Source organism: Pavona decussata, unplaced genomic scaffold, assembly GCF_977016875.1.
Source record: "Pavona decussata unplaced genomic scaffold, jaPavDecu1.1 SCAFFOLD_48, whole genome shotgun sequence".
NCBI lineage: Eukaryota > Metazoa > Cnidaria > Anthozoa > Scleractinia > Agariciidae > Pavona > Pavona decussata.
Window position 1 is genome coordinate 1,993,445 of NW_028145470.1, and position 22,180 is coordinate 2,015,624.

At 36.8% G+C, this 22,180-nt stretch overlaps 1 protein-coding gene across 2 annotated transcripts in view; it reads left to right on the forward strand.

Annotated features, from left to right (window-relative positions):
* Positions 1-22,180, forward strand: part of LOC146481726 (prolyl endopeptidase FAP-like) — a 43,086-nt gene that overhangs the window by 1,954 nt on the left and 18,952 nt on the right. For both annotated transcript variants that reach the window (XR_014864320.1, XM_085107866.1), the window contains exons 2-13: positions 2,595-2,708; positions 4,092-4,183; positions 4,942-5,016; positions 8,934-8,986; positions 10,535-10,622; positions 12,154-12,277; positions 13,085-13,340; positions 15,415-15,553; positions 17,337-17,378; positions 20,347-20,460; positions 21,163-21,245; positions 22,108-22,155. Coding sequence is in view for 1 of the 2 variants with exons in the window: in XM_085107866.1 (XP_084963992.1) it covers positions 2,595-2,708; positions 4,092-4,183; positions 4,942-5,016; positions 8,934-8,986; positions 10,535-10,622; positions 12,154-12,277; positions 13,085-13,340; positions 15,415-15,553; positions 17,337-17,378; positions 20,347-20,460; positions 21,163-21,245; positions 22,108-22,155 (1,228 nt within the window). In the remaining variant the exon portion in view is untranslated. The remainder of the gene's footprint in view (positions 1-2,594; positions 2,709-4,091; positions 4,184-4,941; positions 5,017-8,933; positions 8,987-10,534; positions 10,623-12,153; positions 12,278-13,084; positions 13,341-15,414; positions 15,554-17,336; positions 17,379-20,346; positions 20,461-21,162; positions 21,246-22,107; positions 22,156-22,180) is intronic.

Below are 22,180 nucleotides of genomic sequence, written 5' to 3' on the forward strand. Positions count from 1 at the left end.
TTTGTGTATACAGTCGACTGCCGATAACTTGAACCTTCAAGGGAAATCGAAAAAGGTTCGAGTTATCAGGAGTTTGAGTTATCAAGGCTAAAATTATATGGAAAACGACCTGAAAGGAAAGGAAAATTGGCTTAAGTTAGCACGAGGTTCGAGTTAGCAAGGGTTTGAGTTATCGGGAGTCGACTGTATTTATATTATGCAACCAAATTTGTGAATCCAATCTGAAAGACTTAGTCTTTATTTCCTTAATATTCAGTGAACTGGAGAACCCAGTATAACAGGAAAAATGCTTTTTACATCGTTATCAATGTGGATACCAATATTATTTTGTTTATAAAGAGGCTAATTATGGCAAGAAGGTGTATACATTTAAAAATGGACACCTCGTCTTTAAGGTGGACAGCTCTCTAAGGTGGGTGCCTTCTGCTTTGCTGGTAGTGGGCTGTTCCAGAGGGTGGCCTTGGGGTGGACTGCAATAGGGTGCCCACTTGCCTCAGACAAGTGATTTTGCCTTGTGGACAAGTGTGTTATGAATCTAACTGCATGTCCTTTGGACAAGTCAACGTTCATGAAATAGTTATAAAAACATAATTTTAATGCCTTTCATCTCAAAAATCAGTAAGCAGAGATCTTAATCTTTTTCTTACCCTGCTCTGATACAGTTAATATAATTTTTTGAGTTAATTTTTATTTGTTCAATCCCTCCAAAAAAATTCATACAAACGAACCAAGGAAATGGCCATGTAATAGAATTTGATGAGCTAAAACCTGTTTAAATGGTAAAAACATTTATTACCCAAATCTACTGTAGGCTTTTAGCCATGTATTTTGGTTTACATGTACATGCTCATAAGAGGAGTGCTAATCTGCTCATATTTACTTACGTTTTTTTATGCAATGCCTGCAATGATTTAATATCTCCTATAGCTTAGTGGTAGAGCATCCAAACTAGTAATCAGAAGGTCACAGGTTTGAGGAAAACTCATGTTTCCTTTCTCTGAGTATGCCTGCGTCGCCCTCTGAATAATACATCATCCCGCATCATATTGGGTTCTCATTATTTACAGTGCCGGCAGCTGGCTAAAAGAGGGTACTTAGGATTTTTGCCACCTACTTTTCAGTGAAACGTCTTTCCTGTTAAATAAACCTATGTAACGACTCATTCCCTGAGTCACCTACTTGTGCTTCTCGGAAACTTAATATGAACCCTGATATCCATATAGATCTCAGATAGTGTAAATTGCTCTGTTGATCTTTTGAAGATTCATTTAGAAACACAGTTGAGTTCCTAAGGTACTGCTCAGAATCTCAGGAAACATAGTAACCTAGGAGAGGTGGTTGCTTGTTTGAGATCTTGAATACGTTTTAAGTGATGTTATGGAAACAAGGAAATTTTGTGTTTAAACAGTTGGTTGTGTAGAGCAAAAAACGACAACTTTAACATTTGAAGCTTTGTGTGGTTCTATTAACAGGACTCCAACTTGAATTTTCCCAAAGCTGCATTTTGAAAAGTTTGTTGGAATTAAAAATTTTGGTTACCAGTTTGAGATGTTTTTCTTGAGGACACATATGACATAAGTGAAAGAAGGGCTAGCTATTTATGGCCGGTCCATGGCCATTGTGAGATCATAGTTCAGCTGAATGGACTGAACATCAATTTTAGCTTCATTTGAATTATGACTTTATGCATGCATGTGCTACCAGTTATACACACATGTGCCTCAATTTGAATTGCGTATTCTATCAGTTTTCTTCCACACTGAAGAGGAGTCAAATTTCAGACACTTTTTGATATTAATTTTATTATAAATATATCAATCCTACCACAAATTCACTGGTTGTTGGAGAAAGAAGTGAACTGCAGTGCAAGTGGAAATTGGGTGTATCATATCATGAAACCTTTTTTCATCTTGATCTAATGAATTAAAGAAACCACTTACAGTGTAGTCCTACACTATTTTACTGCACTCACCAAATTCGTGAGCTTTAGTTGGCATTATTATTTTTTGCTTACCATAATGACCACACAGATGCATGGGCTTGGAGTGATGGTTAAAGAAATGGTAATGGTAATGCATTTATATACTGCATTTTCTATTTATATATATTCAAATGCGGTTTACATCAGCATATGTCCATTAGCGACCTCATCCTACCCTCCCATGAAATCATGAAACAGCACAAAGACCAGACCAGCACGCCGGGAACTCCATGCCCTACTCTTTACGATTAGTGTCTGGGTTCTTTAACGTCCCACAGGGTTATGAACATTGAAGTGTTGTGAGGCGGGGCCTACGGTTTATCATCCTTTTCCGAGAAGACTAGAAAGTCTAACCATTTGCAGATGTCATTACAAAGGCAGCACTTTCTCCTCAGTTATTTAAAGACCCTGAGTGTTGGTCCGGCCGGGGTTAATGAACCCACGACCTCCCCGCTTGGTAGTCCGATGCTCAATCAACTGAGCTTACCGGTCAGCGGTTAATTAACTTGAGGCAACAGCCACAAAAATTTGCTTCAGGAAGTGGGGGCTGGGGGTGATGTGAACAGAATACTTGTCTGTCTGGTTATGAATTTGTGTGGTTTATTTTTTGCAGGGAAAGGGGGACCATTTTCCAGTAAAGCACCTCGTAGTTCAGATAAAATTACATTTCAAGATATATTTGGTGGTCGATTTTCTTCTCAAGGGTATTCCTGTACTTGGATGTCAGGTTAGTTTTATATTTTAGAATTTCTATCCTGTCACATGAATATCTTAACACAAAATGAAGGTTGTGCACATTGTTTTGTAAGCTTATTTGTCTATCCTACTATCCATGTATTTTCATTTTCCTTTTTCGAGTATGGCTGTGTCACTGACTGAAAAATATATCAAAGAACAAATTCTCCTATTTTGTCGCCATATTCTTCTTATAAAAGTACTGGGGAGAAGTTATTGAAGTATCAAGATAAATGCACCTGGGGTGATCATATCCTTAATTCTCATGACCTTTGGGATTGAATAAGCATTGATATTACAGGGAGACATTCAATGCTGATCACTGTTGGATCTACAGATCTGCCACATTAGACAGGGTTTGTACGGGTCATGGAAAACCTGGAAAGTCATGGAATTTTAGAATTTCATTTTTCAGGCCTGGAAAGTTATGGAAAATGATGTTAATTAAAAAGTACAAAATTAAAATAATTTATGTTGTACTTTTTAATTAACATCATTTTCCATGACCTTTCCATGATCCACACCTAAATTCCATGGGGTTTTTTGCAAAGAAAATAGAAAGCATACCCAAAATGAAAGATGATTTCCAAGAAAAAAGGTCAAATTTAGGTCATGGAAGACTTGGAGAAGTCATGGAAAAGGTCATGGAAAGTCATGGAATGTCGTAAAGCTTAAAAGAGTACGAACCCTGTTAGATCCAAATACAGTACAGTACAAATCTAGTGCAGAGTGGAGCTGCCCCCCCCCCCCCCCCCCCACACACACACACACACACACATGCAACACCTCTGTTAGATTAAATACAGCATCAATACATGTAGTTCCCATTTTGTAAAATTCTGAAACATTTCCTAGTTGTGTTTGTCCCTTTTGCTTCATGCCCAACCTTATAAAAACTTAACTGAACCCAATAAATAAGTTTTACCTTTACCCACCGACAAATGCAAGAAGTACTGTACAACAGAAAAACAACTCCGCAAAAAAATCTTCAGTTGCTCACTTTAAATATAAGTATAGGCAAGAAGAAAAAGCAACATGATATCAACATAATATTTCAGTTCTTATTCCAAGACCATTATCAAACATACAAAGAAAAGCATTCTTTATAAGTTCAACTCATTGTTTTCTTTGTACGTTTAATAATGGTCTTGGAATAAGAACCAAAATATTATGTTTACATCTTGTGGTTTTCTCTTCTTGCCTATACATATATTTTAAGTTAGCAAGATGTTTTTCGGAGTTGTTTTTCTTTTGTACTTAAATAAGTTTTCACTGCTCTACTTTAGAATCTATTCAAAGGATTAAGGTTTCATGAAAAGGTAGAGTTACTATCATAATTTATATTATTTATTGACCTGTTTGTGTTTTGTTTCAGATGATGAATACATAACTACTAAAGAAGACAGCTTAGTTCTAATAAATTTGTCTAAGAACACATCAAAAGTGTTGCTAGATGCTGCAGAACAGGTGTGTTTAGTTAACGAGGCTAAGTGAAATTTAGGTAAGGTTAAAATCAAGGCAATGCTGCCATTACTCCAGGATCAGGTGGGGGGTCCAGGGAGGTCTGCAGGGGCATTGCCATGTGCTTTTGCTGGAGTTTGCTCTGCTAGCTTGCTTTTCCCTCCCTCCCTACCACACTTTTGGGTAAGTATCAATTCCACACACTGGTAGTTCCCTTTCAGTGTTGTGTTGACAGGTGCCTGGAGGAGGGCTGTGGCCCGGTTGCCATGGTGACCTCCTTACTGCTGAGGAGATTGCTGCCCTCCTCTGTTGCTACTGTACCTTTACGGCACCTACCCTCCAATAATTCAATTGGCTTAGAGTTTAACTGTATGTTATCAGTTTAAAGTGGCTCTATTTTTTAAATATTAAATTATTGTGATCTGATAACCTTACAGTTTCAGAAGGTTATTGATTGTTAAAATTGTTTGTCTTTCGTAATTGATTCAAGTTTCAAATGCATTTAACTTGTTTTGTGTCATCTCGACTGTAGAATATTATATTGCACTGGTTAATAATGTTTTCCACCTAATCTTGACTTGGGCTTTCATCCATGAGATGTAATGTGCCTGTAATATACTTACCTCTAGTTATTAGGTGAGGATCGTAACGATCTTTTGAGGAATTGGCTTTGATAAAAGGTGACTTAGCCTGCTGGTACTATGTGGTGTTATAACAGAAACTAAAACAACCTTCCAACTTATACTCATGGTTTGTACTTTCAGAAAAGATTGGGGATTGAAACTCACTGGTTTTCACCTGACAGGAAGTACATTCTCTATACAAAAAATCAAAAGCAGGTGAGGCTGACATCATGCCATATCATAATAGAGTGAAACAGGAAAATGCTTAAACAAGGGCCTGTACGTGGTAATACAATTTAAGGACGGTGCCTACCTTTGTTACTGCGTATACGGGTTTCCTATGGATGGTGCCTTCTAATACAGGAATATTTTTGCGCGGTTTAAAACTATGCGGAGAAAGCAGAACTTAGCAAGTGCTCATGGTATCCAAAAAGAAAATTGGGGGTAACCATGCCTTTTCCAGAGATAATAAAGTTTCAAATTGGGAAAAAATGCCATACATTAATTTGTAATGTAGCGCCTTTTAGAATTTTTGGTGCTTAATTACCTCTAAAAAGTGGTGGTTACCCTCAATTTTCTTTTCCAATTTCAATAGCCCTTGTTAAGATCTGCTTTTCCTGCACATACACGTACATGTAATAAGCTGCACAAAAATAACTCTGTTATTAGTAGGCACCGTCCTTAAGGCATAATAAAGCCTCTCCCCATCTTAGCCATGTAATCACTACTACAATGTGTATGTTGAGGTTCAAATTTTTCTTGGTTTAAAATTTTCGTCAAACCAGTGTGATTTTTATTTTGCTTTGTCTCAGGTTATGGTAATGAAGACTACCCAAAGCAAAATAAAAATTAAACTGGTTTGAAAAATTTTAAACCGAAAAAAAAAAATGTTAAACCGCAACATATACACTCATTCAACCATATAGTGGTAGTCGTTTTGTTTCACAGATATTGTATCACTGAGTAGTTATTAATAATTGAAAGGTTTGGGGCAAGAAAGGTGCGTGTGACTTTTTTGCCTTAAAATTGAAATTGCTCCAAAAAAGCTCTATTTTGGTGAAGACTGGTAGTTATGTAAGAAATTAGTTGCATACTGTATTTAATTTTAATTTGAGAAAAATGCTATGTAACAAAAAATAGGTTATTGCTTTTCGAGAAAACACAAGCGACTACACAAAGGAGACACTGATTTCTTTTGTTACTTTTTTTATTTACTTACATTTATTATTTCATTTGATTGCCAAGGACAAGTTACAGTGAGGAATTATACAGAAGAAGTACATAGGACTTAAAGTTAAATTGGCAGGGAAACCTAAAAAAAAACAAGATGCCTATACTGGCATTTACGCGTGATGCAGATTCATTTATTCCAATTGTATGATTCGCAGACTGATAAAACTAACCTTGCTAATGGAATAGTTTCAGTCACGATGATCGCGTTATGTTGTTTCCCTTGTATTTGTACTGGAAATCCATTAGTGATTGCGATTTACGATAACGTAAGCTTATAAATGACCTCTTCTCAGTCTCATTGTGGTTCTACAAATGTCAAACAAAGCATGATTCCTTCGCCAGGAACTCTCCAATTTCCACTGTGTTAAATGTCGAGTGCTTCTTGGAAGTTATTCTTTTGATTTACCGCTTTTACTGCGGAAAGTGCCATGTCACGTCGTAAACAAAATTATGCAAATTTCTGGTGAAATGAACATTTATGATGCAATCCAACCTGACTTGCACGTGATTCGAAGTTGCAGCCAATAAAAATCACACAATTCTTTCGGGACAGGCACGGGATACGGGAAAGTTAAAAAAACAAGGCAATTTTTGACTCCCAAGACGACGAAAGGAATGCGGTCCCGAATTTAAGACGCTGGCTGACTACGTCATCCTGCGTAATTATTTATACTGGTGCAATATATATACTATATTGCACCTAGTTTTAAGGATACTGCAGGGTCCTTCTGTATTCCAGCCTTAGTGCTAAATTGGTCACCTATTGACCAATCTAAATTGTCTGTTCAAAGATGCTTTAGGAAGTGAGAAATAAGGGTGTTGATTAATTGTGTGAATTTGGCATTTCAACAAATAAAGCCATTTAACAAAGTAGGTCATTTTAGTCTTAATATATATTTTTTTTATGGTAACACAGCCATAAGGACTCCAGCTTTTTGAATAAATCTATTTTTTTTTCAGGATACAAATCAATATATAGAATTTTTTCCAAATTGAAGCTTGCAAATAATTTTTCGGAAAAATGTGTGTTTAAATCTAATTTTCTTTTTGGACATATTATGGTATAGTATGGAATTTCTCTAAAGCTAGTGATTCTAGAAAGCTTGAGAGGGTACAGGAGAGAGGTCTTGGGACATGATAGTGATTCATCTTATGAGGGCTAAATTACCAACCTTGCAGAATCTTGATTGCAAGATATAGCAATGCTGATGTTTAAAGTAAAGAGGGACCTATGCCTGGATTATATAATGAAGATTGTTTTCTTATAACAATACTGAATACAATTTAGGAACTAAGGAATTTGTGATATTATTCCTAGAGTTAATACCACAGGTTTTGGGAAACACTGACTCAGTGAGATATTTGGGACTACTACTCTGGTCTAAATTAGATGCTGAAGTGAGGGAACAGCAATCTGTAGATGCTTTTAAGAAGTTGATTAGGAAACAAAATCTAGCTGCGCTTATTGCGTACTGTGCAATTCTTAGAATTTCTTTTGTGATTGAGTATGTTTATATTTTGTTAGTTTTTTATGATATATACGTTTTATGGATATTTTTTTTTTATATTCTTAGATAGGTGTCCTTACTTAGTGGAAACCGCTATATTATATTGACACAGAAATGAAGTTATTATTATTATTATTATTATTATTATTATTGTTGTTGTTGTTGTTGTTGTTGTTGTTGTTATTATTATTATTATTATTATTATTGTTATTATTATTATTTGGATTCCAGATCTAAGACTTGCCTTTTCCACATAGGCATAAACCGCACAGAAATACCTTTCGTAGTAAAAGAGATTTGCTCAAGCATATAGCAGCAAAAACGAACGATAAAAGCTGACATTTCGGAGTGATCATGACTCCATTGTCAAGGGAACTATTTAACAGATCATGCAAATTACAACACTTAGAGCGATCTTGGCGCAAAAATTACACATTCAAATACTTTCACACAAGTAGAGTCGGATTGTTCGTTAAGATTTGGCTTTAAGTTTCTTATAAAAAGCATTTCATGCACTAAACAGTCAAATTTGTTTCTACATTTCTTGAGTACCTCGAAATGGCTCAGCAAGTCCTAAGGGACCGTCCCATGCACGTTCTCTTAGTGTTTGGCAATGGAGGAGGACTGATGTTTATGTCCTTCTACACGATTATGTAAATGTCTGCGTGTGTACCTGACATAACCCGCATCACACAGTTCACATTGAAAACTCTAAACTACACACTGTTGATTTACAATAAGTGGGGTAATACCTTTGTATTACTAAGCACCATCCCTAATTTAGAAACCCCTATTTCTCAGACCATCCTGAGATGCACAGTCAACTGTTACACAGTAGCAAAAGGAGTCACCGTCCATCAATTCTTCTGAAAACTTCCTACATTGTTCTTCCTGTGTTAGGTTGCCACCTAACACAGGGCTAGCTACTTAACGCAGACGTTAAGATGGTAGACATGGCTATAGAAAATTGTTGTAAGGCTTGATAGAATTGTATATTTACAAATCGAATGTGGTTTAACGTTGTCTACACTCTTATCGACAACGATATTCATCATCACAGTGGTCAAAATGTTGTGGACTAACAAGGCACAGCCGAGTGAGTCCACAACAAATTTTGACCACTGTGATGACAAATATCGTTGTCGATAAGAGTGCAGACAACGTTAAACCACATTCGATTTGTTTTCTACCACATTATCAATGTCAAAGAAAATTTTTACAATAACTGTCAAAATTTCCGCGCGCTGATTGATGCGAGCAGCGTTGTCTAGACTCTTATCAACAACGGAAAATTAGCCAATCAGATTGCGAGATTAGAAACAATTGTGGTAAAAATATTGATTTTGTTACTTGAAAATTACGCAGTGTACAATAAATTCTTGTTTCTTCCAGCAATATAGGTATTCCTTCTGGGCAGAGTATCATGTTTATGACATCCAAAAAAAGTATGTATTACTTAGTTATTGTATCATGATAATTAACCCTTTAACTCTCCAATCTTGTTCCCATACTTCTCTTATAAAAGTATTGTGGAGAGAAGTTATTTAAGTAATGTTTAAAACACGAGCAGCAGTGTTTTATCGGGCCGAGTGGTTTTAAACCCGATAAAACACGTGCTGCGAGTTTTTTGAACGGCTTCAAAAACATTGCGGGGAAAGCGTGTGTCAAGAGAGTTCATAACAATGATGCTTTTGTGAATGTTGGAAATTAGCATACATGAAAAACATTAAACACCGCATACTAATAAGGAGGAGGTTTTATAGGGTTTTAAAACTGCTGAACATGATGTTTTATCCACCATTTGATAGGTCAATGGGCTTATGAATTATCAATGAGTTTTTGAAATATCAGGAAAATTCACCTTGGGTGATCATATCCTTAATTCTCATAACCTCATGGGTTGAATAAGCATTGATATTACAAGGAGAAATTTGATGCTGATTGAGGGTTAAGCCCCTATAGCGACCAGCAACTAATTTCCCCTTACATTAACACTACTTGATCAAACATATGAAAGTCACAATAGTGAAAGAAAACAATCATTAAAGATGAAATGATTTGATGTTGAAGCAATTCTCCCAACTTGGATCATATGAAATCTGTGGAGTAAAGTGTGGAGAATATACATGTATTTTGATATATTTGGGGCTTAGCTGCCATTGTATTGTTTCTATCAGCCTTTTCAATAAACGCCAGCAGCCAATGAACAAAGAAGCTTCTTCAGCAAGAGAAGTCTACTGCTTTCTCATCCTGAATCAAAGTAATTGAACAAAGATTCTATCAAACCTGGCCTAAAATTATCCAGATGGATTGTGGATTCTTAATGCTAAATCATTGTATAGTCAACTCTCACCTTGTGGACACCTAGGTATTACGGACACCCCAATAATACGAACAGCAGAAAAAAAAAACTAATAAATAAATAAATAAATAAACAAATAAATGAATAAATTACAGATGTTAGACTGAAATAAACTTACGCTACTAAGGACTCTCGCTATTAAGGACACTAACTCACGGTCCTTAGGGTGTCCGCAATAAAGGGAGTTGACTGTAAATTATCAGCGAAAGAAGGCTCAATTTCACATTCAGTATCTTCTAGAATGTTGCAATTCTGATCTGGAATAGTTCTGGCCCATTTAAATTATGAGGCTTAGGTTTGTGTGAGTCATTTCAAATGTTAGCTGCTGCCTTTGGTTGAATATAGTTAGTTACGATTAATATTAAATACTCCCGCTACCTTCCCATTCCTTTTTCTAGCCAGAGTGGTACTGTAATATTTACTGGTTGATTTTTCAACTAAACTGGCCATGAAGTAAAAGGGTGTGTTCATGCCAGCCATGTTGGGGGAGCAAAATAACAGAAGGATTTTCCTTGGGGGAAATGAATTGTTTGGCCCCTCCAACATGTCCACGGTGAACACACTCTATCAGTGGCCTCAGCCTGCAGCCAATGGTACCTTCATTTTTTTGTCTGTTCATTCTCTCTGGCAGTTTTACAACACAATTGAAACCCGAAGGTCAGGGAAAGGATCCAAGCAAAATACAGTATGCTGCATGGGGTCAGGGGAGGAATGCTTTGGTAGGCAGTCTAAATGATTTTGACTGTATGTTACTGTGACAATTATGCTTATTACTTATATTGTTCTTTACATAGTTGCCGGAAAACTAGCTGCTAGGTTTAATGTTTTCAATTTTTGCCTGCACGTACTTTAGAATTTGCATGGTAACCTTGTGTGTTAATTAAATGTCATTTTTTACTTAAGGCTCAAGTTTTCTGTTAGTGTGGTTTTTTTTTTAACAACTTTATTGACCATTACAGATGTTACATACAGCAAATTAAACAGCCAGGAAGAAATGAAATATATGTGCAAAGTGATTTGAAGTGATAAGGTCAAAAGGGCACGTGCGAGCGAGACTCGAGGACCCATGTGAGGCACCTCCCATGATACAAATAATAATTAAAACATGATCAACCAAAAGACGCCAAATTTAAAAGACGCTAAAAAACTAGGGATGCCAGGGGCAGGATTGTACAATTGACCAGTTACGGGGATAGAATATGTCAAAGTGATTGTGCAAAAAGTGAAACATGTGCTCAGTAACAAAGTTGCAGAAGGAAGCAGTAGTTGAAAAACTGGTAGGGGGTGAGAATTTACAGATATAGTTCCAGAGCTTAACAAAGTGCTAGTTTTACATACAGGAGTTTTAAGGTTATAAGGATTACTTAGTCTGGTTCAGCCGTGAGAAACAGGGGAAACAAAATCATAAACATTAAGATAAGTAAAACCTTTCTGACATTTGTAAAAAGAAAAAAGATCTTTGATTTCGCGGTCAAATCTCAGAGGAAGAAGTTTCAAAGTTAAAAGTCTGTCTCTGTATGACATCACGCCTACACGTTGTTTGAGGATCCACCTTGCGGCCCTCCTTTGAACCCTTTCAATTTGAGTTTTTAATGCATATCTTGTCCGGGAACCTGACCTGGGTTGCGTAGGATAGCTGAGACTTCACAAGTGCAAGATAAAGTGAGCGTCTAGCAGAGACATGGTTCATTTTGGCAGTAAGGATTCGCCTTTTTGAAATGGTCGCAAATGTGATATTTGTATGGCTTGGTGATTGTTGTAATATTATTATTTTGAGAGTAGCTGGATAAGTATTGTAAAAGCGTAAAAGTCCGCATTCACTGGTATCATGTAAAGTAGATGTTAAACTAGATTGACTAGCATCTCATCCAGGGAAGAGCAGTAATACTCCTAGTCACTTCATGCTGGGTATCCTGTGATGAACTAGCATTTTATCTAGGGGGGAGTAGTAATACTCCTAGTCACTTCATGCTGATTTTCTTGTGATGGACTAGCATCCCGTCCAGGTGGGAGTAGTAATACTCCTAGTTACTTCATGCTGATTTTCCTGTGATGGACTAGCATCCCATCCAGGGGGGAGTAGTAATACTCGTAGTCACTTCATGCTGGGTATCCTGTGATGGACTAGCATCCAATTGTGATAGGGGAAAAGGAGTAGTTATACTCCTGACCCAGATACCTACATGTATTGGCCCCAGAGCAACTTTACTTTCCTTTATCTAATGAATATTCCGTTCCATGTTTTTCCAGGTGTTTGTATATGGAAATGATATTTATTACATGGATTCACCATCAAGTCAGTCTGTTGTGCAGTTGACTGAAAGTGGTGTGGAACATAAGATTTTTAATGGCATTCCTGACTGGGTATATCAAGGTAGTTTATCATGCTCCAGCTACAGTTTAACCTGTATTATCACACCATAGGACACCAGTTCCACAGAATACAATGTTGGACATCACTGCTAATGTCAGTAGGGTTTATTCTACAAATTGGCCAATGAGGGTCCTGTGGGAACCTTCCCCTTCTGTAATTTTTGGGGGTCCATTTTTTTACGAAAAGGGTACCCAAGAAAAGGGGCCCCAAAAAATATATTTGAACTTCTTTGTACAGTCTATTCAGAAGCAACTTAAGAAAGTGTGGAACATGAATGCACAAACAAACAAAGAAGAGGAAGGCAATTGAGACAGAAAGAAGTTAATTAATTTTGAAATATAAAGTGGCGGTCATGTCAAGTTATTGTCACCGATGTTTATACTCTATTTCAGGAAATAAATACTTACCTTTGGGCACAATTTTGTGCATCCTATTTGATGTACCAACGTAAATTTTATGCAGCATTTTTTTCCGAATTTCGGAAATCCTGCAAAGCCATGCTCTAGATTAAACCCTGCATCTGACAGTCAGCTCAGTCAAATAACTATTAATAATCGTAACCTTTTAACTTCCTGGCCAGTATCAACAATCATTTTTTTCCCCTTACTGCTCTGCACATATTTCTTATGCTACTGTTTGCTAAGTTGCACTGTTTTTTTTTTTAAATTTTTATTAGCATAATGTAACACTACTGTCTAGCTGCAAACTGAGTTATTGGCACCATGCCAGCTTTCTTTTGTATCTTCACTAGCCTTGTGTGATTGTCCTTGTGATTATTCTTACCATCCTTACTGCCTTTGCCAACAGAGGAGGTATTGAACTCAGACCATGCCCTTTGGTTCTCGCCTGATAGCAGATACCTTGCATATATTCAGTTTAACGACTCATCAGTTACATGGTATCAGTTCCCTTGGTATGGTAACAGGGAAAATCGCTACACTTCCATTCGGAAGATTGCCTATCCCAAACCAGGAACCTCAAACCCCACAGTCAAGGTGCTTGTTGTGGACCTTCATGCTCAGAAAAGGATTGAGCTGCCTGAACCCCCTGACTTCATGAAGAGGTGAGTTAGCTGTCTGCTCTCTGATGATTATAATTAATAGAGGATGTTACATGGCCATGTGGAGATACAGTATTTTTCTTTGAGTGTTGAAAATTATTTCACGAGTGAGCGCAGCAAACGAGTGAAATATTTTTCAACACAAGAAGAGAAATTTTGTATCTCCAAGCGGCCATGTAATGTTCTGTTTATTATATAAACACCACTGAAATACCAAATCATTGCAAAAGCCTTGATTTATTATGTAACCATAGCAATGGTGATCTTTTAGGCGTGTGAAGATAACATGTTATTTTTACGTGTGAAGATATCATGTTTTCGTGCGAAAGCTCACATGGGTTACTAACCGAGTTCGCTGTCCGTCCTGTAAGTTACAGACCAAGTGTTTTCCAGTAAATCAGTGGGAAAAAACAATGTTCCGTAACTTACGTTATTATTCCACTATTATGACATTTCACCAAATAAGGTCAACAGAGCGCGCAAAATATAAGACTAACACACTGAAGTGTCCCAGTTTGACCGGTTTACAACAGCGTGAATATGGACGAAGACATTTGACTGGCTTTCTGTGTTGTTTATGTCATTTGCACACGCTATATACTGAAAGACAGATAATGCCGGGTGTATTTCAACGCTCTTACCAGAAAAGAGAAGCCAAAAATAACAAACTCTTTTTGTAGTGGAATAATAAATCTGTTATTCGATGGTTTTCTTGATCTGTACATATATCTTAATCAATGGTTTTACATATAATATGCGTGGATATTTTGCAAGTTGCGTAGTATTTTCCCAAGACCCAAAGGGGAGAGGAAAAATATGAGCAGTGAGCAAAATGTCCGCTCATTGCTTGTATTTTTCCTCTCCCCTTTGGGTCTTGGAAAAATTAATACTACATAACTTGCAAAATATCCGCGCATATTATATGTGAACCATTGATTAAGATATATGTACAGACCAAGAAAACGAGGTTAGTAAGAAATTTATTATATCTCTGAGGTTAATGGGGTGCACAGGAAAGGAAACTAGTTGAAGTTTAGTGGGCCATAGAGTGAAATACGGCCCCCAAAATTGACCAATCACACCACGCGTACTAACTTAGAGATATAGTAATATATTGCAAGCACCATTTGACTCTACTGAGAGTTGTACTGAAGATTTGTATTACGTCACTGTGGTAGACTCTGCACAAAATATTTAGACAAAAACTCACAGAGTATTTTGTCCTTTGTTGGAATATTCCCGGGATGTTATCATATTTGTAAGAAAGTGAACTTGAAAGTTTGCTTGATCCTTGAGATTGAATTCTGACGTCCTTTTTAGAATTTGATCATGCATGCAGTTAATATTGAAGTTAACCAAAATTGACACATTAATTTTTGAGCACTTGAAGCACACATTGCACTTTATGTCAGATTCCTTCCACAAGACAAATTATGGGATCTCAGTAGTGGACTTACTGGTACCCGTACGAAAATTCTGAGTGAGACACGAGCGAGATTCCGGCCTGTGAAATGAGCGAGACATAGCCAAACACTAATCAGGCTTGCAAGAGCGTGACATTTTTTAACGATACGTGAGCGAGAATCCACCGAGACAAATGAGCGAGACATAGCCAAACACTAATCAGGCTTACAAGAGCCTGACATTTTGTACGATAAATGAACGGGAATGGAGCGAGACATTTGTATTGCTGATGTTTCGCTGAAATTATGGCTAGAATTTGTCTCGCTAGAGTCGGGCTGTATTATGTAGGTAAGGCAACACCAGATAATAAAAATAGCACGTACACATTAACTACCTGTCGTACTTCGTGTCAAAAACTTTTGTTCCAAATGTTAAGAACTGAGACAAAATTAGAATGATTTGTATGGAGTCACTAGGGCATAACAGAGCTAATATCTCGCCCCCAATCTGCAATAAGATGCTGATTTTTGGCCAGTAGTCATTTTTCATTGTGCTGTTTCCGAATATACTAACAAATCCTGTAATTTCATAAATTCAAATATTTGTGACGGCACACTTTAGGACTCTATGTCCAAGATTTTCATTTATCCAATGTTTTAATTGCTATTTGCAGTGATCATTATGTAGTGAATGTTGGCTGGATATCAAAGGAAGCTGTCACAGTGACGTGGCTAAACAGAGATCAGAATCAAGCTATTCTTCATGTCTGTGAACAAAAGGCTGCTGTTGAATCTCATTTTGTTTGCAAGCAGGTATGTTCTAACCAACTGTCATTTAATATATGTTACCTTATAAATTATTCATGTTACCTTATAATTATTATAGCTAGAAAATTTATGCAGTCAAATTCAGTATGCATGAGCTTGCATCTTAATCTTGTGGAGCATGCTGATGGCGAAAGCAAACTCAACCTGTTTCTTGTTTGAGAGAATTGTTTCTTGCGTGAGTGGCCTTGTACGACAAAAGACATCTTTGGCCAAGAAAATAAACAAAGAATTAAACTTTGTAAGTGCAGAAAAATCTATCTTACAATAGAAGCAAAGAAATAATTTATTTTGTAGATTCCTTCATGTGGATTTTTTGGTTTTGTTTAGACTTTCCCAACTTTTGTTGGTTGTTTGTCATACATTGTACATCTGGTACATTTCCACTGGCAATGTTAGAATAAGAAAGCAAGATTGGTCCATTCATTTAGCCATGCATGTTTCAAGTTATGATGCACGTGTGAATTATTAATTTATTGAGAGCACTCAAGAAGCCAGAGTTGTTCTCAGCCATGCCTTGAGCTACTTTTAATTAACTTAAGCTTTACTCATGCTCTCCAAACTGCCCACTTGCATCATAACTCAATACAATATTTATGTAGCCATGCTATTGCATGAACTAATGATTGTTAATTGTTAAGTAAATAGGTTTTGAATTTCAGTGCCTTACAGTGTAACCCAGCTAATGGAAGACCACCACTTGGTCTTGGTTGGAAAGTACAATGATGTTTAATTTTAGAATTTTTCCTGGCTATTATGGGCAGGAACCACAGCTACTTTGATGGAAAAACAAGGCACTGACTCACCCAGTTCAAAAATTAGAAGTAGCCCAGTTTTACAATAAAAGTCCTAGCTGGTGATACTTTTTGGGCCTTTATACATAAATAATGGTAATTGAACTGAGTGGAGTGCAATTTGGTCTGAAATCATACGCGTGATTCAAAATCGAACGAGCACGCAGTGCAAGTTCGATTTGAAATCACAAGCATGATTTGAGACCAAAATTGCATGACACAAAGTTCAATTACCACTTTATTACACCTATTTTGAAATCACAGAGTTTTATTGTCAACACTACATTCAATTTTTGTTACTTTATTTCCATTTTGATGGGCTAAAGAAAGGATGCGATTTAGAGCAAAAAATGGTGCAATTTAGGAATAAATTGCACTGTTGAGAGCCAATCAGATTGCAAGGATCACCAGTGATTTCAAAATGGGTGTAATAAATAAGTATACGGCCTTGTTATGGATTTTTAACCTGGAAAGCTGATAATCAAGGGGGGGGGGGGGGGGTTAATGGAAAGGTGAACTGGTGGGGGGGGGGAGGAGGGGTCAGTTAATAACAGCATAAATCTCTCTTGCATTTCTTTTGGTATTGTTCTCTTTCCTCTGTGTTTCTTTTTCTTAGTACTTCTATGCTTTCTGTATTAATTAACCCTTTAAGCCCTAACAGTGATCAGCATCAAATTTCTCCTTGTAATATCAATTGCTTATTCAACCACTGAGGTCATGAGAATTAAGGATATAATCAGCCAAGGTGAATTTTCTTGATATCTTAATAACTTCTCCCCAGTACTTTTATAAGAAAAGTATGAGGACGAGACAAGAGAATTTGTTCTTTGATATTGGGGATAGTTGTAAGTCTTCCCTGCATAGATGAGCTTTTGCTGCTTTTTTCTTGCTGGATTTTTTTAATAAACTTTGAATAAACTTTGAGTTAAAGGGTTTAAGTTTCAGAATGATGTCCTGATTCTTTGTTTTATTTTCAGAATTCTGAGCTGAAAGTGCAGGGTGGATGGGTAGATGATCAGGTAAGGTGTCTAGGAACAGTGCGTCTAGTACCACTGTGACTTAATTTATACACGTTTACCTGGTCATGATACAAAAACCAGTGTTGTTTGGTGTAGCTCTCATATCACTGTCACCAAATGAGGAGCTGGGGCCATACAGGTCCTTGGTGGTTTTTACCAAAAGTACAACCAAACTGCAGGAGTAAAATGTATATATTAAAGTTTCTCAAATAAATTGTTCCAGTCCACATGCTAAAATATGAGGGCAATCCAAAGAAAACAGGAAACAAATGTGGATATTTTTCGTTAAATTCATTTTTTTTTGGGGGGGGGGGGGGGGGATTGTCCTCATTTTTGGCACATGGCCTTAAAGGGACAGTATCACGCTATTTGTAGTAACACATCGAAAATCGGAAAGACGCTATTCGGTTGATAGCAGCCAAGATATAACGACAAAATTCCATTAAAAGACTATCAGAATGCAAGAAACTATCCAAGGATACTTTCGCCGGCAGATGACCAAGATAGAGAGGGGTTCAATTTGAAAACGTCTGGCGGACGTTTTCAAATTTTGCTGTTGTAACGCACTAAAAATTGCCGGTTGTACTATATTTTGGTTCAACCTTTCATCTTAGAATCACTATTAATATTTCTTTAAATTAGCGATTGAGAAATTAATTAACACAGTGTTCAAAGCTTAAATTTAGTGAATTTTGGCTAAAAATCATGATATCTCCCATGGATCTCCCATGATACTGCCCCTTTAAGAACAGTGCATTCTAGAAACTCAGCTAATGTATTTTCCTGGAATTTGGAGCTATCTGCATATTTGCAGTGTATAAAGGGGGCACTGTCCTTAAGAAACCCAAGTTTCTTGAACCATCCTGACATGCGCAAAACATACTGTCTTGCAGTAGCAAAAGTAGACACCATCCTTAAGAAAGCTGGCTGTATCTTCTCAAACCATCCTTACATGTGTGACCCTATTTGGGAAAACCGGGCTTAACGAAAATAGTGTTTTAATGCATTTTCAATGAATTTTAAATGCGTTGATAATGCATTACAACGCGTTGATAATGGTTCTCAACGCATTTGTAATGTTATTCGGTCCATTGTTAAAATGTTGACGATGTTAGACAAATGCTCAAGAATGGATGAAAATGTTTCTCAACGCGTTGGCAACTTTTTCTAACGTTTGATCCAAATGCTGCACAAAACGTTGAAAACAAAGAACGTTCGGCGCCCCGTTGTAACAAAGCTAAACACATTGTCAACACAACCAACAGCGCTTTGTTCACAATCACCAAATTCAATTGAACATCAAAATTCTGCATCTGAGGGAAATTGATTTTGTTTAATTAATAAAGAGCAATTTGCTGCGACTTACATTAAAACTTTTGCGAAGCAACAGCCGATACCCGCCAGAAATAAACACGCAGAAAAAGAAAATATTGGTTACGGCGTGATTTGTTTGACGGTTTGCCTGCAATCTTGTCATTGATTAGTTCAATAATTTTTCTGTCATGAGTAGCAAGTGAAGGCATCATCAGAAATACTTAAAAATTAATACTAAATAGGTCGGAGTGAAATTTCCTGAAATGCAATCTTTTGCCAAGAGCGACGAGGCAAGGCTATGTTGATAAATCTTCGTCGAATGCGTGGTGTGCGTGACTTGGGATGATGATTTAAGAACGATCAAAATTGCTATACCATAGGTTGCATCTAATCATGAACAGCTTGAAGCATTTCAAAGACTTTTTGAAGCTTTGTTTTCAAAGCCAATGAAATCGAACAGTTTACTGAAAATGTATTTATTTTCCCTGGTGATTTTATACAAACATAACGAAGCAGACACTGAGGCAGACAAGTTTGTGCCACATGTTATGGCTCGTTTTTCGCCTTTTATTTTTATGGTGTTTTATTGCAATGGTTAGCGAACTGACCGTTTTGATAACTTGACTGCAAAAGGGTTTAATCTGCACTAGTCTAAAAGTAATTTTAGGAGGGCCGCAGAACAAAATTTATTCAGTATCAGCAGTTCAAATTCGTGATCGCGCGTGCGAGATGTTGACATTCCTTTGTTATCCATGTGCCATTCATTCATGTTTTTTTAAACGAGTCAATGAACTACAAACTGTGATAAGCTGTGAAAATCCTACACTGCACAGTAAATGTATATACACGTACACAATATCTCTTGTCAAAACGATAAACAATAAAGCATAACACCTACAATAATATTAAAGTTTTTCACAAAGGAATGGTTAATTTGAATGCAGTGAAATTTGAGACTCGGTCGATTGTTCAAATCGAATGTCATTTGAAACACACGCATGTAGCAGACAGTCTTTTTACCGCTACAATTTCGTTCAGCACCGTAAGAACAGAAGCCAAAAAGGTATTAAGTAACAGCAGCCATAGTTTCGCTACGCTTAGCTGCGTTCTCTGCAAAATTACAGGAAAACTCCATGTATTTGATGTTTCTGCTCAAATTCAAATCGACACGTACATGCTAGAGTTGCTTGCGTACGTGCTAGACGGTTCATGTAAAGATTTAATAACAACAAATAGCATCGGTTCTATGAATGATTTCAAACGGCCGGCTGTTTTATTCAACGCGTTGTCAATGTTTGAAAACGCATTGACAATGTTTTCAAATCATTTGAAAATGGACTTGCAACGCATTTTAGTTCCGTTGAAGAACATTGCCAATGTTTCAAAATGCAATGGAAATGCTCTTCAACGCATTTTCAATGCGTTGAAAATGCATTACAACGAAAAAACGCTTCAATGCTATTTTCGTTAAGCCTGCTTTTCCCAAATAGGGTCACATGTGCAGAACATATTTGCAGTAGCAAAAGTAGACACCATTCTTAAGAAACCTGACCATATTTCTTGGACCATTCTAACATGCGCAGAACATATGCGCAGCAACAAAAGGACAGACACCGTTCTTATCAGTAACCTTTTTTTATTTTTGTTCTCTCAGTACACCACTCCTCTGGTATCTAGAGATGGCTCTTACTACATTACACTCTGGCCATTTCCCCAAGGCGAAGATGGAAACTTCATTCATTTAGCAAAACTGAGCACACATCCTCAGGTTAGTGTAATAAATAGCCACTTTCCTTAAGAAACCCAAGTTTATTGAATCATCTTGAGATGCACAGAACATGTGTGGAGTAGCAAAAGGAGACATCATTCTTGCGTGGCCATTCCTGATAAAACCCAGACAGTTTTTTCTATTTCAGAACTGTGGCATTTGTCGTTAAATGGGACGGTTTATGGTGGGCACTTGGTGAAATAGTTGTACATAATGTTGCATGCAATATTGCATTGCCAAGCCATTAAACCCAATGAGAGTACATAAAAGTTGACTAGCTACAGCATGTAAAAGCTGTAGGTTAACAAGTGTGATGTCAGAGTTTGGATTGTTACAAGTGGGTTTCTATCAAAATTTGGCAGATTCAAAATTCACTTGTCAGCGACATACAAATGGCAGTAAAGAAAACAGTCATAAAATTCAATGGTCAAACATTCTTGAGTGAGAGTTTGGTAAACTGATCTCATCAGTTCATTTTAAAATTTGACAGTCTTGAAACTGAAGTGAGCCCTCTCAATGAGTTTTATTTTTCTCTTAGGGCAAACTTCAACAATAAAATATGTTTAAATAAAAAACGGTGTGGGCACATTCTTATTGCCATTTGTTTCATAATATATATTTGTCCAGCCTTATATAACCCCCATATCATCCATGTCACAAATTCTTTAAATTTATGGCTTGAACATGTTGTTAATGTTTAAGGGTGCACAAATGCCAGAACCAATAACAGAAGGACCTTGGGAAGTACTAAAGATTCTTGCTCATGATGATATCAATGAAGTAGTGTAAGTATTAAAACAAATTACTTCATATTATTTTAACCTTACAATGATTTTGTTTCCTTTGGATGGATTGTAATAATCATAAAATAAATATCAATAAAGATTTGGTAATGCAGAGACAAGCAAAAATTAACGATAAAAACTGACGTTTCGGTGTCTTCATGACGCCATTGTCAAGGAGAAATAAAAAATTACAGAGTCTGCGGCAAGGTGTATCAATAAATTAGCATATAGTGTTTAAGGCTAATTAAGTAAATACTTTTGCGCGAATAGAGTCGTTTTGCACGTTCTGAGAAAGTGTAGAAATAAGTTCGATTGTTTGGTTAACGAAATGCTTTTCATCAGAGACCTAAAACCCACTCTGAACGTGCAAAACGACTCTATTCGCGCAAAAGTATTTCTTTAATTAGCCTCAAACACTATATGCTAATTTATTGATACACCTTGCTGCAGACTCTGTAATTTTTTTATTTCTCCTTGACAATAGCGTCATGAAGACACCGAAACGCCGGTTTTTATCGCTAATTTTTGCATGTCTCTGCATAAAATAAATAAATAAATAAATAAATCACTTTCAAGAGTCAATGTATTTAGCAAAGAGCACTAATTCCAAGGAGACTCTCTCCAGAATTTGGAAATATTGGTTTTTGCAGAGAGGGAAAAACCATAGTACCTCATGAAGAATAACTTCTGACTAGCAAGAACAAGAAACAACACACGTTACCCACATATGACGCTGAGTCCGGGATTTGGACCTAGGCCACATTGGTGGGAGGCGAATACTCTCAGCACTGCGCCTTTCCTGCTCCACCAAATTCCTTGTGAAGCAAATTTAAAGATTGAATGGCATTCTATCTCATTTCAGATACTTTAAGGCAAGCATGGAGTCACCAACCCAGGCTCACATTTACAGGTTTGTTCAAAATTGTTATGTAAAT